Genomic DNA, 17,855 nt, shown 5'->3' with positions numbered 1-17,855 from the left:
GTGTCATTGAATCTTAATCTTGAATTTTCTGACTTTCACTTGCTTAAAAAAAGGCCTTGACCACAACGCTGCATTGATATAGTTCTTTATTTAATACAATAATCAGTTCAGAATAGGATTCAGTCTTCCCCATGTTCACCTCAACAAAACATCATTTGAGGACTCTGATGTCAACCTTCCCTATAGTTTTGTGGAGATGCTCTGAAGAAAACATAAATATTCTAAAAATATGGTTCACCTTGAATGATATAAAATGAGAAGGCAAATCTTTCAAAAATTATACATATAATTTAAGTTATCATTATCAGTACTGTCAAAATTGGGTCATAAGATTGTAGAAATCTGTTACTAAAATTGTATTCTGTGAGTGTTTCAAACCTAAAAAAATATTCATTATTGCTCGTTGTTAATGGTAATTCCCTCTCCTTTCTTCTTTTAGTTGCTAGTTAAGAGTTGGTTACACTGGAATCTGGAATGACGCTGAGTCAGTTTGTTGATGACATTAATCTACTGAGAGATTCATTCATAAGTGGTTTTCTTATTGAACATTTATCACTACCAGTTGCATCTGTATATCCTCCATGCAGAGCTTCAGTCAATAATGTAAAACCCATGCAAACAACTTCTCTTATGAGGAAAAAGTGCATGTCTGTGGATCTACATTATGATGCCTGCTATCTCATTTGTTCTGCATGGCTGTAAACCCCCTAACTGGTATGTGCATACAAGAGAATAATACAAGCCATTAAAAAGTCAGCATTTGCAAACTGCTATCACAGATAGATTCTGCATAAGAAAATCTATGGTAAGATCAGATAGATACTGGAGTGTGGTAACCTTTGGCAAAATGCTGATTTTCTGAAAGTAACAAATAACACCAAAAGTCTCTCTCTAGTACCATCCCTCTGGGTTCTCTTTAGAATACTATCTAGTATAACAATTTAATAAAAAAGGAACTAACCTATCTTAGACTTTTAAAATTGATTACACAGGTGTAATACCCCAAGAATCTCTCTTTCAGGGAAGTAGATTTGAAAGCAATCACAAAGTTATGTTTTTCAGGATTACTTTTTGTTTAAAGAGGAGACTCATAGAAAGGGATGTACATATATAAGGAATAGTTCTGAGAAGGTAAATCATTCACTGCTATTTTTCTTGTCTCATAAAACAAGAACAGTTAAACTGACTAAAGTTAACAAATTTAAAATCAATAAAGAAAATACTTTTTAAACAACTCTGAAACTGTGGAACTTATTGCTGCAAGGTGTAACTGAAGCCAAGAGTTGGAATAGTCGGTCTCAGTGGAATTAAAAAAAAGAACTAGAGATCTATGTGGATGATGAGAACATTCACAGTGACAGATGGGGAGTGAGGAGTGAAAACAATCAAATCCTCATTATTATGCAGGGATAAGCATCACTCTGACATCCTCCATTTGTTTGTAATTAATTCTAACTACCTATCATTCTGCAGATAAAGAAACATCCTCTTCTTTTTTTTTTTTTAAAGTTTTTAACAAGTAATCTTTTGGTTTCAGTTGTTCAGGAATCGAACACACTCAAGGCAAGACCAAGATCCAGGTACTTATTTCTGTTTCTGTCAAAGAAATATTCCCATCTGAAGAGATCTTCAACAGTGTATTATTTAAACATCAAACTGTGTAGGAGTGAAGGTGTTGATATTGCATTTTATTAACTGCGGTGGAAATAGAAGCCAGCCTAATGTTATTTTGGGAGACCTGTCATCATCCCATTTCAGGAACAGTCTCGAGACTTCATCTAATTGAAAGTTGCATGCTACATACGGATAGCCACATTGGACAATCTAGAGAGCACCAATAATGGCAGCATCTGATGCGGCTGAGTGTGTCCTATCTTTTGAATTGTGTAGTATCATATCTAACAGTAACCAGTTGGTGTGTGGCAGAACACAGTATATGGTTCATATAAGAATGTGGATTAAAAATTAAAGCTGCTAAGATTGGTTACTTGCAGGGAATAAAAAAGGCAACTGGTGTCTGAAAATATTGTGTAATGAAAAATACACTAAGTATGTTAAGCAGTGTTTTTGGCTGATCAGCATTCTGGTATGCCCACATCTTGTATTAAACTTTAGGCTGTCTATTTCAACCAGTCAGATTAACTACTTTAGTGCTTCATTTCTTTCTCTGATGTAATGAATGTTTAATCATGAGTCTCTTCTTTATAAAGCTTATAATTAATTGAACAAAAACAGAAGAAGGAGGAGAAAAAAAGAGCCTGGCAGAGAAGGAGGATAAACCAAAGAATGGGAGAAACTAAAAGAAATAAACACTTTGAAATTAAACTAAAGGCTATAGAGAACAAAATTATATGCTTGCCTGTTTAGAGTTTGTTTCAAGGATTGTAGATATAGCCTCTAAAGCCAGGAGTTGTAAAAGTATTAAGCAGATTTCTCTGCAGCAGATGTATTTTTGCTCCCAAAGTGGCAATAAATTGAAGGGTGGGAGGAAAAGGAATTTGACTGGCCTACTACAGCAAGGAGTACACTGGTGCTGCAGACAGACAGTATTTGCAGGACAGAAGTTTGATATACTTCACGGTTGGAAAAAAGTATTGAGAGAGGAAGAATATGAATATCTAATAGGATAGTAAAGTGAGTAGTAGAAAATGAAATAAGAAAAAACGCACTTGGGACAGGTATGCAAAAACTAGAAATGAATTAGTCGGAGAAGAGGAATGCAAGGTTGATGTGATGTGATAAGGAAGTTTTTACTTCTGGAGAGCTGAGTTTACTTTGCACAAGAAAATATGATTTGTTGGAGTTCTCAGTCTCTACAGGTTGTTTAGCCACATGACAGAATCACCATATAACTAGACACAGATAGATTTTTGGTCATGAGTTGTATGTTGGCCTGGAATGGCAGGATAGGGCTGAGAGACATGGCTGACAGAGTCTGTGTCCAGGAAGATTGCACAGCACCTGCACACTTTGTGCCCAACTCAAGTTGGAGCGTTTACTGTCTTAAAATTCACTTAATTGTGGTTTAAAATCATAAAATGGGGGGGTAGGGACCTTAAATTACTTTGAAAAGAAAATCATGTGACTGAGGGACTTCGATATAATACTTCAAAAGTATGAATTAAGTTCATTTTTAACCTCAGAACCCCTGTCTAGCATGTATTGCATAACGCACAGGTCTGTGTGTGTTTTCGTGTTCCCCTCTGTGCCTGATCCCCAGAGGATATGATGGAGATGTGTAGAGGATAGAAGTTGCATTTTGCAAAGGATTTCGAAGTTTCAGAATTTGGCTTTGTTTTAATTAGGAACAAAACCTGAACATTTTGAAATTCTCTGCAGAGGAAAAATCAAAAATCCTCCCCCCCCACTTTTTTTATTTAAATTTTGATTTCATTCAAATAATGTTGCAACAGGATATTGACTATTTTAAAACTCAAATTCCTGCAAAATAGACAGCATTTCAAGTTTGATAGACCTGCATATTGTGACAAATATGGTTCCCTTGAAGTTTATCTGAGCAACTCTAGAGAGGTATCTGTTACTCCTCTTAGCTTAGTTCAATCTATAGAGATTCATGCTTTTAGTTCTGGAGGTCCCCAGTTCAATCCCTGGTCTCAGTCAATATGGTGGCCTTCAAGTAGCATTGTATTAGCTCTGCAAGGCCAGATGCATTTTTGCCTCCTAGGCACTGCTTTACAGTTCCTTACAATGAATGATAAAGTATAAAGCTGCCTATTTTTTCTCCAGTATATCTCCCCTTCCATTGTTTATTGTATATATTTGAAGTGCAGTATCTTAGGGCCTAATCCAAAGCCCTCTGACTTCAATGTGTTTTGGATCAGGTTTTAAATGAGTTGGGTGGAGGATTCTAAACCCTGGGGTGAAAATGCAGTGGAAGCAAAGGCAAAATGTTGCATGTGAACCCTGAAACAAGTTTGGTTTTACCTCATGTGTATTGGTTTAATCAAAAATATAAGATTGAAGTTGCCAGTGTCCAACCTGTTAACAAAGAATTGCCTACTAACTACTGCCAGTTTGGCAAAAGCTGCTGATCCGTTTTCCCATTAGCTGGAGTTTTTGCCTGTTGTTGCTTAATGTTTTTTCGTCTTGCTTGTCATGCGTAATGTGTTATAGTAAGTATAACACTTCATGTTGTCAGTTCTGATTTGAGTAAAGTCTGCAGCCTTGCAGAAAAAACTTGTGACTCCAACGGCAGAAATTATTGGACTCCACTCAAGATAATGAAACTTGTTACAAGTGTTTAGAACATACACTTCATAATGCACAGCCTGTATCATGAAAATGGATCATTGTGAACGGTGAATTCAAGTGATACATATATTGCACCTATGAATAGACAGTCACATTCCAGTTTAAGGCATGGTAATGTGAGTTCAAATAGTTTTGCCTTGTTGTCCTACCACTTAATTATTAGTTTAGGCCCCCAAATTACCAACTAGCTAGCTCATTGGCTGAAGGAGAATCATGTGATCTGAATCGGACAGCTCAGATTGTCTCTGCTACAACAGATTTAGAGCAAAAAAAACCTGGGTTTGTCTGGCCTGCTTGCTCAAGGAGGTACAGATTTCTCCTCCCTGAAATGGTGAGGGCAGGCAGTGTTTCTAATGCTGCCCTCCCCCAGGAATTCCATTAGAGAAAGGCAACTTTTTAATTTCCCCAGTGGTCTGTGGGAGCCCCATAAGCAGGTCCTGTGAGGGTGAACTGAGTAAGACTGGGCACTTCTTTGGCCAGTCCCACTCAGCTGCAGACCCTGCAAAGGAGATGGGGTTGCAGGCATGTTGCACTGTTACAGAGCCTCTCAGGGAGATTTTGCTTTGCCAGCAGCCCTGTGCCCGGGGTGATGCTGACAGAATACATCAAAACTGCAGGCTGAAAGTAGTCTCCTGCCAGGACACCTTGTTATTTTAAGTACTACAACTTATGTTACAGTTAATGCAACATTTTGGCTGCATTTATTTATTTTTGTGCTTTTCAGAATTCAGCCATATTGTAGGAAATAAATATCATAGTGAAAATGCTTCAGAAGCAAATTAGCACTTTTAATATACTCCTAGCGGCAGCAAGAGCCCAGCATGTTGAGAGTTCAAATTAAAGTTTATGGAGAAGGCGAGGAAGAAAGTTGGCAGAGAGGAAAGAAATTTTCATTCAGGTGTATTCAAGATAGTTACTACAATTATTCTGCTGTTGGCTGAGGTCACATGACCCTCTGAGTTAAAGTGGAGCCTGAAGTTATAAAACTAAAACAATGAGGCTAAAAGGCATTTTTAACACTTGTACTTGTTCTGTGTGTTTAAAAGTAACCCTCCCACTCTCTAGAGCAAGAGTGCCCGCCGTCTGTACCATCTAATATTATATCCCACCGCCATCAGCTGCCCTTTCAGTCCATGAGTCAATGATGTTCCACTGTAAAGCTCAGCTCCACTCAATATTTACTACATTTGTACACATGAATGGTCTGAAAATATCAGTTGATTTTATTTTCCTTTTGAGATTCTTTTATTTTCCTTTAGGTCCTATTCCAGCACATCTATTGAAGAGGCAATGAAAAAGGGGGAAGAGCCCCCTATGCCCCCACCAAGGCCGCAGAAATCACATTCCAGAGCCTCCTCCTTGGACCTAAATAAAATCTTCCAGCAAAACACACAAGGTAAACATTCCTATTGCTTATCACTCAGGTTCTACTGTGATAAGTGCTTCAGAAATACATCTATTCTAAATAGCTAGCTATCCTTAATAAATATTTACATATACAACTGTTAATATTACCAATATATTTCTGCATCAGATGTTGAGAAGATAATCTTATATATATTTTCTTTGTTGTTCACTGAGGCTATGATTCAGGAAAGGATTCCTTTTCGGGAAAGCAGGATGTTCCATGAAAGCCAATGGGATTTAAGCACATCCTTAAGTGTTTTCCCTAAATAGGGAGGCACTTAAGCATATAGTTTCATAGCTAAAATATTGTTGTTAGAAAACATGTATGGTAGCACAACATTAAATAATGTTATTAAACAAAAAATAAAAAGTTCAGTATTGGTGTCAACAAGTAGTAAAATTATACAACACTGTGCATATGTTCTAATCTTTTCTTCTTATAAAACTGTTCACTGATGACTAAGCTTTCAAGATAACACAGTTTTCAAACATAATGCAAGCAGTTTTTGCAGTGAAAGAAAGCAGCTGGAACAGCTTTAGTGTCTTGAAGCAGAAGTTTTCCAAAACTGATTGAGCAAGATATCCTTAGGTACAGTTTTCTGCCCAACATCAGTTATATAGGCCATTAGTGTATTTACTCAGGGGAAAATTGGTGCATTTCTGCATAGGTTTGTACATAACAGGATCTTGCTTTGGTTCAATAATACCAATATAAGACGTTGGGTTTTTTTAAATGAGATTACTAGCTCCTTGCTTACCACATTGTCTTTGGTTTAGCAGCTGACAACATTAATCCTCACTGTAGGTTCACCATGTATTATTTTTGCTGAATATATAGCCCTTGGCACACAGCATGTTGGTGTACGTGTGCACATTTATATGTATTGTTGAACTTTATTCACTCCTGGAAACATAATAGCATGTTTCAAGTACAAGCAGAAATGTCACTTAAATACATACATGAATTGGCAACATCGTTAGCTCCTCTTTATGCCCTCACTTAGATAAGAAACTTGCCCATTTTTTCTCCAAGGCTATACATAATATGGACTTGGAGAAAGGGTGTTCCCGGGGCAACCTGGTGTTCTGTCACGTGGAGTCTTTTGCTTCTTGGATCCGCAGGAGAGGGGAGAACATCATGAAAGGGATATTCTTGCCTTTTGGCTATTTTTGGACTCTTTTGTAGTGGTCTTCATTTCCCAACCGGCCAGTTTGGGTAAGAGGCTGTAATGAGAGATTTTCCTGCTTTCTGGTCACTGGTAAAAAGTTTTGCAGGCTAGGTGATGGTGCAGTGAGGAATGTTGGTGGTCCTGTTAATGGTTGCATCCTGAAGCAGGAACAATCCCTGTTTTGGGAAAGGAGTGGGTTTGAAAAATGGGAGAATGTGTCATTCACCGAGATTGACCTCACACATTCAAAAGTCTCTGACGCTCTGCTGTTTGGGCTCCTGAAACAAGCTACAGGAGGCAGACAGGTGATGGTGTTGGTGAATGTTCTCAGTGGATACAATGTGCTCTCTCTCTTGTGGTTTTTTCATACGTTGTGAGTCTGCCTTCAGATTCTTCCTGTGGACGTGAATTTGGAAATAAAATATTGAGAATAGCATGGGCCAACAATGGGTGAAGTATTCTTCTGAATTTTGGCAGGCGTCATGGCTTTAAAAACAGTCTGCATTGGCTACCTGCTGTCTGGCTGCTTACAACATTTTCTGTCTATCAAAGTCATTAAAGAGTTTTCTTCTGGACTGCAGTCTGGGCTAACTTCTGGTTTTTTGGTGATGATCAGAGGCCATGTTATAGCAGTGCAGTTATCTTTGAAATGTAATGCTTTTGTATAATATAGTCTGAAATGCATTTTATTCGCTGTTTAATTTCAGTTCTTCATTACAGTTCTTTAATTAATGCCTGTGTGACACAGGTTATTTGTTTTGGAAAGAAAAGCAGCTTTGGCCAAGTACAACTGTAGCTGCAATAATCAATAAGATTCCTGAGTAGATGGAAGCAGTAGAAAATGTAATTACAGATTAAATGTGTGTTGTATCATCCATCAAAATAGCCCAATAAGTATTTACAAATGAATTTGTGAGTGGCAGCTTTAGTTGCTGAGTTACTTTTGGAACTCAAGTCCCACTGAGAATATTCTTGCAGTCAAGGTATTGTATGTGGAATGCAGGCACCAGTTCTTGAATGGGTGTGTAAGCAAACAGTCAGTGGACTTGCTTCTTCCAAAACGACTATAGGATGTTGGTTTCAGCCATAGTAGTCAGTAATTCAGGGCCAGCTTTTTTGTTGCTCTACCTCACTCTGTGTAAATTAAATACCATGTTTTTACCAAGAATTTGTCAAGGTTTTTTAACTTTCTTTTTATTTTATTATTTTATCTTAGCTTATGTAGGTGTGAGGGCCAGATCACAACCTACTATTTATTTTATTATTGCTGGGCAAAAAATGGGAAATGTTTTCATGAGAGTGTTTGACAAAAAATTTCCCCTTATTCCATGAAAATGTTCAAAGTTCAAAAATTCTTGACCAATTCTAATTACTCATAGACTTTAAGGCCAGAAGGGACCATCATGACCGTTTAGCTGACCACCTGCACATCACAAGCCACAGAACCTCTCCCTCTCACTTCTATAATAACCTCTGTATGCGTTATTGACATCCTCCATTACTATTTATTTCTATTGCAGTAGTATCTCGGGGCTCCATCTTGCTAGGCTCTAGGCACACGTGTTGGTGTCTCCTCCAAACAGTGTACAATCTAAGTAAAATAATTCTTATGTGGAGGAGACCCTTTAAGCATGGATCTTCCCTTCCCCACATGGAAAAGAGAATCAGTTGCTTTCTGCAGAGACTTCTGAGAAGATGATGGCAAATCCCAAATGCACATGTGGCAAATACATTTTCTGGTTGTATTAGTTTTCTATGAGAAACACTTAAGGGCATGCTGGCGCAAGAGAACAATGAGCAACCCCATGTATATCCCTGCTCCTGCCCCAATCACACTTCCCCAGCCCTAGCCCTATCCCTAGCTACTACCCATCCCTTCCTTTTCCTGGCAATCCAGGAAAAGGAAGGGATGGGTAGTAGCTAGGGATAGGGCTAGGGCTGGGGAAGTGTGATTGGGGCAGGAGCAGGGATATACATGGGGTTGCTCATTGTTCTCTTGCGCCAGCATGCCCTTAAGTGTTTCTCATAGAAAACTAATACAACCAGAAAATGTATTTGCCACATGTGCATTTGGGATTTGCCATCATCCTTACTGCGAAACTCTGGGTGCCACCACCAGCTGGGGAAGTTCTTATAGCATGGATCTGTTAGATCCATGCTGCAAGGTGGGGGGAGTGTGCCTCCATGTGAGTGGATAAAGGATGAAACTAAATATAAAACAGGCCAAGGCAATAATCACAGAATCATGGGACTGGAAGGGACCTTTAGAGGACATTTAGTCCAGTCCTCTGCACTCATGACAGGACTAAGTATTATCTAGACCAGTGTTTCCCAAACTTGGGATGCCGCTTGTTTAGGGAAAGCCCCTGGCAGGCCAGACCGGTTTATTTACCTGCCATGTACACAGGTCCAGCCGATCACGGCTCCCATTGGCCGTGGTTCGCTGCTCCAGGCCAGTGGGAGCCACGATCGGCTGGACCTGCGTACGCGGCAGATAAACCAGTCTAGCCCACCAGAGGCTTTCCCTAAACAAGCGGCGTCCCAGATTTGGGAAACACTGGTCTAGACCATCCCTGACAGGTGTTTGTCTAACCTGCTCTTAAAAATATCCAATGATGGAGATTCCACAATTTGCCCGAGCAGTTTATTCCAGTGCTTAACTACCATGACTGTTAGAAAGGTTTTCCAACCTAACACGCCCTTGCTGCAGATCCCTTTCTGCAGTACTTCATCCTAGGCAGTCATTTCCTGTTTTGTACATGTGCAACTGAATGTTCCTTCCTAAGTGGAGTACTTCGCATTTGTCTGTATTGAATTTCATCCAATTTATTTGAGACCATTTCTCCAGTTTGTCCAGATCATTTTGAATTCTAATCCTATTCTCCAAAGCACTTGCAACCCCTCCCAATTTGGCATCATCCACAAACTTTATAAGTCTATTCTCTATGCTGTTCTGTATCACTGATGAAGATATTGAACAGAAGTGGACCCAGAACTGACCCCTGTGGGACCCCACTAAATATGTCCTTCCAGCTGGACTGTGAACCACTGATAACTACTCTCTGGGAATGGCTTTCCAACTTGTTTTGCATCCACCTGATTTGCTCCATCTAGACTTGCATGAGAAGGTCATGCAAGATGGTATCAAAAGCCTTACTACTGTCAAGATATACCACATCTACCGCTTCCCCCAACCCACAAGGCTAGTTACCATGTCAAAGAAAGCTATCAGATTGGTTTTACACAATTTGTTCTTGACAAATCCATGCTGACTGTTTCTTACCACCTTATTAACTTCTAGATGTCTGCAAATTGATTTCTTAATTATTTGCTCCATTATCTTTCCGGGTGCAGAAGTAAAGCTGATTGTTCTGTAATTCCCCAGGTTGTCCTTATTCTCCTTTTTATAGATTGGCACTGTATTGGCCCTTTTCCAATCCTCTGGAATCTCTCCTGTCTTCCATGACTTTTCAAAGATAGTCACTAATGTCTCAGATATCTCCTCTGTCAGCTCTTTGAGTATTCTAGGATGTATTTCATCACGCCCTGGTGACTTGAAGACATCAAACTTGTCTACTGTATATACTCGTTCATAAGACAAATTTTTTTTTAGTGAAAAAGGGAAGCACCAGAGAAGGGGGTCGGCCTATGAACAGGTATAGAGAGGGAGAGGTGAGACACAGTATCTCCCCCCAACAGAGGGGGCAAGGAGAGGCAGCAGAGCCAGAAGGGAAGAGGCAGGGCCAGAATTTCTCTGCTTCTGGCCATGCTGCTCTCCCCCCAGCCTTCGAAGCAGCTGCAGCTCCAGGGCTGGCAGGCTGCAGCCGTGCTGCTTGGCCCTGCCCACCCAGAGCAAGCTGTGGCCGCGACGCCTGGCCCACCGGAGCATGCTGCTGCCATGCCGCCCGGCCCAGCCCGCTGGAACATGCTGTGGCTGCGCCACCAGGTCTGGTCCACCAGAGCAGCTCCAGCCAGGCCAGAGACATCTTCCCCTGGCCCTTCCCAGATAAGGTGGGAAGGGATGGGATGGGAGAGTGTGGGGGTACCGGGGTAGGGGAGGGGTCATAAGGGGGGTGGTCCCAGGGGTTAGTTCCCTGACTCCCAGCTTCTCCTCCCCCCGTCCCCGCCCCCCTCCCCAAAATTTCCCCACCAGTTGCTGTCCCGGCCCATCACGGTAAGCAGCTGGCATGCCAGGACACTTTGTTTACTTAGGTTTACCTCCATGCCTGCGGACGCTCAAGGTAAACAAACCATCTTGGCTCATCAGTGGCTTATCTTGATGGCCCAGGAGCCAGAGTTTGCTGAGCCCTGAATTATAGGGTCGGTTTATGAACAGGTTATAAAAATTTTCCATTTTTACTCATCCATCTTGGGGGGGTCGGCTTATAAATGAATCAACTTATGATCGAGTATATGTGGTAAGTCATTTTTAACCTGTTCTTTCCCTATTTTAGCCTCTGATTCTACCTCATTTTCACTGGAGTTCACTATGTTAGACGTCCAATCGCTACTAAACTTTTTGTGAAAACCGAAACAAATAAGTCATTAAGCACTTCTGCCATTTCCACATTTTCTGTTGTTATTTCTCCCCTCTCCCTCTGCCCTCATTGAGTAACGGCCCTACCCTGTCCTTGGTTTTCCTCTTGCTTCTAACGTATTTGCAGAATGTTTTCTTGTTACCCTTTATGTCTCTAGCTACTTTAATCTTGTTTTGTGCCTTGGCCTTTCTAATTTTGTCCCTACATACTTGTGTTGTTTGTTATATTAATCCTTTGTAATTTGACCTAGTTTCCACGTTTTGTAGGACTCTATTTTGATTTTTAGATCATTGAAGATCTCCTAGATAAGCCAGGATGATCTCTTGCCATATTTCTTATCTTTCCTTCACAGTGGGATAGTGAGCTCTTGTGCCATTAATAATGTCTCTTGGAAAAACTGCCAGTTCACTTGAACTGTTTTTCCCCTTGAACTGTTTTTCCCCTTAAACTCACTTCCCAAGGAATCTTACCTTCGAACTCTCTGAGTTTGCTAAAGTCTGCCTTCTTGAAATCCATTTTCTTTATTTTGCTGTTTTCCCTCCTACAATTCCTTAGAATCATTAACTCTATCATTTCGTGATCACTTTCACCTAAGCTGCCTTCCACTTTCAAATTCTCAACCATTTCTTCCTGATTTGTCAAAATCAAATCTGGAACAGCCTCTACCCTAGTAGCGTTCTCCACCTTCTGAAATAAAAATTGTCTCCAATACATTCCAAGAACTTGTTGGCTAATCTGTGCCCTGCTATGTTATTTTCCCAGCAGATGTTCCCCATTACCACCAAGTCCTGTGCTTCGGATGATTGTGTTAGTTTATAAAAAGCCCGATCCACCTCTTCTTCCTGGTTAGGTGGTCTGTAGTAGACCCCTACCATGACATCACCCTTGTTTTTTACCCCTTTTATCCTAGCCAGAGACTTTCAGCACGTCTGTCTCCTATTTCCATCTCAGCCTCAGTCCAAGTATATACATTTTTAATAAATAAGGCAACACTTCCTCCCTTTTTTATCCTTCCTGTTCTTCCTGAGCAAGGTGTACCCTTCTATACCAGTATTCCAGTCATGTGTATTATCCCACCATGTGATGCCAACAGTCATAGTTGCGTTTATTAACTAGAATTCCTAGTTCTTCCTTCTTATTCCCCATACTTCTCGCATTAGTATACAGACATCTAAGATACTGATTTGATTCCCTCCTATGTTCCCTTTTGTTTCTCCCTTATCCCTGCTATAACAGCCCATGCTCCCCCCTAGAGACTGACCCTTCTCCCAGGTCTCCATATTTTTGACTACCTGTGAGCTTTTGTCTCCTGCCCCCATCCACCCTAGTTTAAATCTCATCTCACTAGATTAGCTAGTCTTTATCCAAACATACTATTCCCCTTCCTTGAAAGGTGGACCCCATCTCTACTTAGCAGTCCTTCTTCCCAGAAGAACATCCCATGGTCAAGGAAGCTGAAGTCCTCCTGGTGACACCATCCTTTCAGCGAGGCATTCACCTCCAGGATGCATCTGTCTCTGTTAAGGCCCCTACCCTTTACTGGAAGCGTCGAAGAGAACACTACCTGCGCTCCCAGCTTCCTCACACCGCGGTACACCCAGAGCCCTGTAGTCACTTCGGATCTGCAGAGGGTCATACCTCGCAGTATCATTTGTGCCCACTTGGATGAGTAGCATGGGGTAGTAGTCAGAGGGCTGGAAGATCCTCGACAATCCCTCCATAACGTCTCGGATACGGGGCTCTGGCAGGCTGCATAACTCCGGGATGCCATGTCAGGCTGACAGATGGGTGCCTCCATCTCCCTCAGATGAAAGTCACCAACCACCACTACCTTATGTTTCCTCCTGGGAGCGGTGGCTGTGATTCTTCCAGCCTTGGGGGTACATGGCTTCTCCTTCTCCAGCTTTGGGGCCGATTCCTCATCGCTCGTTGCCAGGGCAGCATATCGGTTTTCCATCACCATGGTGGGTGGGATGGGAGTAGGGGTGGCACACTGCCTGCTTTCAGAAGTAACCAGCAGCCTCCCTGTAACAGGACACTGGACACATTTTAAAACAGTTTTACAAAATCTGAAACTAGATAATGATTAAAAAACAGGAAAATAGATAATGTTTAGAAAATAGAAAAGAACAATAATTAGAAAATGAGATGGCTTAAAAACTGAAAAAGAAATGACATGCATAAAATGATAAATGCACTTGAAAAAATATACTAAAATAGTATAAAATGTATTCAAATAAGTTTATGGGCAAGGCATTTAAAAATAAAGCAAATCTAGCAGGCAGTGTGCTTTACATCACTTGAGACATTTTCCTTGCTTGCTTGTTTTGCCTTTCCATTTTAGGGCCTGACCCAGCACATATGTAGGTGAGTAACTTTACTCTCGTGAGTGTTTGTAAATTGAGCCCTGTACAGTGTGAACACTTCATGGCTGGCAATATTTTTTCTGCATGCTTGGAAAGTGCTTAATTCATTTTTGGATGCTACTGCAATATATATTAATATGACATAACATTATGTATGATTAACATATGAAATGTGCATGTCTATATTAAGAGCCTGAGTGTCTATAAAGGGGTGTGTGTGCATATCACACACTTGGATGCAATTTGAGGGGTAAGGCCTCATTTTCAGAATCATGCATTATATTTTAGTTTAGGAGAGCCAGGACAATTATTTTTTCTTACCCTGACAGCATTACGCACTTGCTAATATGAAAATCTGTTGTCATAAAAGACGCATAAAAGTGAGAAGGAAGACAGCTGCCAAGGAATACAATAAACATCATTCTAAAGTTTCCAGTAATTTTAGTTTGAGGTGCTACTCCTCTTTCATGTTAAAAACCATACTAAATGCTTTATTAATAAAACTGTTTGTGGCACCTCACAACTGAATGCATTATGGCAATTTTATTCAATAAAAATATGTCACTGTCATTTCGTTAGAAGTGCACAGCTTGCTGTTCTTATATTTTGAGCTAAAGAATACTAAGTGCCCAGTATAGACTGTAGATAAATAAAATCAGCAGCCACACTTCTGCATGTTAATCAGAGAATGCTGGAAAGTAGAAATGGAGGAGGTCCATTAGACTATGTTGGGCTTGATCCTGCCAGGTATTGAGCACTTTCTGAGAGTGGTGGAGTGCCCCCTCAGCTCCTTCGGGATCATTGAGAGTTCAGGGCAAGATTGAATCCCTGCTGTATGAATGTATATACTTGTGTTACAGTAGCATCTAATTGGCCCCAATCAGAGGTCAGGACCCTATTGTGATAGGCACTCTACATACACACACATGCACAACCAAAAAAGTCCCCTTGGTAATACAAGTGTAACATGAACAGCCATACTGGGTCAGACCAGTGGTCCATCTAGCCCAGTAGCCTGTCTTCCGACAGTGGTCAGTGCCAGATGCTTCAGAGAGAATGAACAGATCAGGCAGTCATCAAGTGATCAATCCCCTGTCGTCAACACCCAGCTTCTGGCAATCGGAGGCTAGGGACACCCAGAGCATTGATGGATCTATCCTCTGTGAACTTATCTGGTTCTTTTTTGAACTTGTTATAGTTTTGGCCTTCACAACATCCCCTGGGCAAGGAGTTCCACAGTTTGACTGTGTATTGTTTGAAGAACTACTTCCTATTATTTGTTTTAAAACTGCTGCCTATTAATTTAATTGGGTGACTCCTGGTTGTTGTGTTACATGAAGGAGTAAATAACACTTCTTTATTCACTTTCTCCGCACCAGTCCCAGTCTTTTTTAATCTCTCATATGGAAGCTGTTCCATATTCCTAATAATTTTTGTCACCCTTCTCTGTGCCTTTTCCAATTCCAATATATCTGTTTTGAGAAAGGGTGATGAACTGCACGCAGTATTAAAGGTGTGGGCATGCCATGAATTTATATAATGGCATTATGACATTTTCTGTCTTATTATCTATTCCTTTCTTAATAGTTCTTAACATTCTGTTAGCTTTTATGAGCAGATGTTTTTCAGAGAACTATCCACAATGACTCCAAGATCTCTTTCTTGAGCGGTAACAGCTAATTTAATACCAATCATTTTGTATGGCTGGGATTATGTTTTCCGGTGAGCATTACTTTGCATTTATCAACATTTGTTGTCTACAGTAGTGCAACCTCTATTCTGATTTTAAATATCACAATGATTTAAAAAAGAAGACACCTCCCCACACACACACTTAGGCATTTCAATATAAATGATATCTAGGATATCTTCTTGCCCAGTTCCATCCTTGTGAATGTAAAAGTTTATGCTGCCTTGATTCCTTGGCACAGTACAAATAAAATTAAAGCAGATTTTATTGTAGAAATAATTTGGGATAATGATTATATTCACCTTTTTCCCTTACTCCCATTTTTCTTAAGATTTTTGTCTTAAGTAATTTTATTTAAATTTGAAAAAGGGAACTGTTATTAATGAAAGCTTTTAAATGATTTATTTTAAATTAGTTATTTCCTCATGTCTTGCTATATCCCCATGTATCTGGAAATGAAGGAGTACTCTGTGACTGACCTTGTGCAGTACTACAAAATGCTTTGAGCCGTGGGGTCCATCAAGAGAAGTGATATTTTTTTCATAGTTATAGTTGTTTAGAATGATGTGCCAAAGTGACATAGGCCTTTACCTCAACATTTTAAAAATAATTAAGTTGGGTTTTAGCAAGCATCTCCTGCTTAGTTTACTGAAAGCTTCACAGTTAGTTTTTTTGCGAGTTTGAAAATACAATGGTTAGTGCCATGCTGCTTTGTCTATATCTGTTAGCTTTGCCATGTGAAGCTTTGGGATATCATTCTTACATGAGATATTGGTAGAGACAAGAATCTTTATAATGCCTAAAATTAAACATGGGGCATGATCTCTATTTTCCTCTAGTCTCCCAGAATCTGATAAAACCAGCCTCATCTACACTACAGCTTTTGCTGTTGCTATGATTGGTGGAGAACTAACGGCTCCAATTTTCCTGGGTTAGATGAGGCTACAGTGGTAGCCACCTCCTCCTCTGGACTCCTTGCCAATTCTCTTACACCAGATAAGTCAAGTAAGAGAGCCGGGATCCAGTGGCCATTTCTACCTCACCACCACCTGTGGAATGGGGAGAGGAGAGTGCAGCAGTCTTGGGGGCTGCTGCACTCTTAAGGAGTGATTGAGCAGCCCGAGGGAAGGATTACTGCTTCTTCGAGTGATGATCCCTATTGCATTCCACTGTGGGTTATGCATGCGCACCATGTGCCTGGAGTTGGAAAATTTGAAAGTAGTGTCCATTGGTCCACGTATGCGCCCTTACTTGCCGCATGCTTCTGTCCGAGGTGAAAAAAGGATGGGGCAGACCAACCGTGTCTCCAGTTACTTCTCCCCGCTACATGGTCTGGGTCGGAACCTTCAGTGTAATTGTCTCTGACGCAGTTTTAATTATTACAATTACAAATAGTTTTATCGGATTTAGCTGTAGTTTTACTAGGTTTATTTCTTTCCTAGTTTTAGTAGTTACTAGTTTTAAAAGTTAGACTAGAGCAGATTTGGAGGATTTTCCCTGTCCCTGCCCCCTGCAGAACTCCAAGCTTCAAACTTTGTGCTTCTTGCCTGCAATCCTTCTCCGTCACTATCAAACACCAACTCTGCCTCTACTTCCTGGGAGAAGTTCAGACCATGGCTAGGTGCAGTATTTGCCAGTCCTTCCCTAGCTGTACCCAAGAAGTCTAAGCACTTTGTCTCTGCAGGCATCTCATGGAGGTGGCCATGAGACAACATTCAGACCCAGGCTGGGGAACCCCCCAGGTATATTAGCTTGATTCAGCAAAGAGTGTGCCTCCTGCTGCTATGTCTGACTCTGGTGCTGGTGGAACCACCCCCAAAGGCCCAATGGCAGAGCCTAGTCAGGAGATTAGGAAGGAGTTCCAAGCTTATTCCTCCAAGTCCAAGAAACTGGACATTCCCTCCACCGGCTTAGTACAAGGGGACATAGCATGTTCTAAGTGTCACAGGCATGAGACAAAGACCCACAAACAATGGGATACAGTGGTTCCGGGCAGCAAACTGTCGTATTGCCATCTCTAGCACCTCACACAATGTGAAACCCTCCTGCACCAGGAAAGACTTCAGCACTGCTACTGGCAATCGGAAAAGAGAGAGTGACCCTTACACTAGGGAGATGTCTTCACCTTACTGGGTCCAGAGTCTCTTCCTCCATTCAGTCCTTCCATTTCCAGAGAACTCATGTCCCTGCCACAGGATATGCCTAGGGTACAGCCTCCTCATATGTGTTATGCACCACCCTATCAGCACCAATGGTACCACCATTGGAACCAGAGTCCACCTTTTCCTCTTCTGATGAATTGGAACTAGGGGAAGAACTGTCTATACCGTACCACTCCTATGCACCATCACATAGACTGACATCATGGGAGCAACTATCTCCTCACCTTCTCCAGAGCCACTGGTGCCCCATG

General features: G+C 41.0%; 2 protein-coding genes across 18 annotated transcripts in view; one reads left to right on the top strand and one right to left on the bottom strand.

The window, feature by feature from the left end:
* Nucleotides 1–17,855, top strand: part of REPS2 (RALBP1 associated Eps domain containing 2) — a 155,165-nt gene that overhangs the window by 99,985 nt on the left and 37,325 nt on the right. For all 16 annotated transcript variants that reach the window (XM_050963807.1, XM_050963797.1, XM_050963816.1 and 13 more), the window contains 2 exons: nucleotides 1,538–1,580; nucleotides 5,532–5,668. In XM_050963807.1, coding sequence (XP_050819764.1) covers nucleotides 1,538–1,580; nucleotides 5,532–5,668 — 180 coding nt within the window. The remainder of the gene's footprint in view (nucleotides 1–1,537; nucleotides 1,581–5,531; nucleotides 5,669–17,855) is intronic.
* Nucleotides 1–17,855, bottom strand: part of LOC127056671 (uncharacterized) — a 50,966-nt gene that overhangs the window by 21,412 nt on the left and 11,699 nt on the right. The window contains exons 3-4 of one of the 2 annotated variants that reach the window (XR_007775868.1): nucleotides 13,218–13,424; nucleotides 5,627–7,982 (exon numbers count right to left, since the gene is read on the bottom strand). The exons of the other annotated variant lie outside the window; for it this stretch is intronic. The gene's annotated coding sequence lies outside the window, so the exon portion shown is untranslated. Of the gene's footprint in view, nucleotides 1–5,626; nucleotides 7,983–13,217; nucleotides 13,425–17,855 lie in introns of those variants that run through there. 2 annotated transcript variants of the gene reach the window in all.

This window comes from Gopherus flavomarginatus, chromosome 1 (genome assembly GCF_025201925.1).
Source record: "Gopherus flavomarginatus isolate rGopFla2 chromosome 1, rGopFla2.mat.asm, whole genome shotgun sequence".
NCBI classification, from domain to species: Eukaryota; Metazoa; Chordata; order Testudines; family Testudinidae; genus Gopherus; species Gopherus flavomarginatus.
Note: the sequence above shows the minus strand (reverse complement) of the source record. Positions and strands in the feature narration are given on the sequence as shown.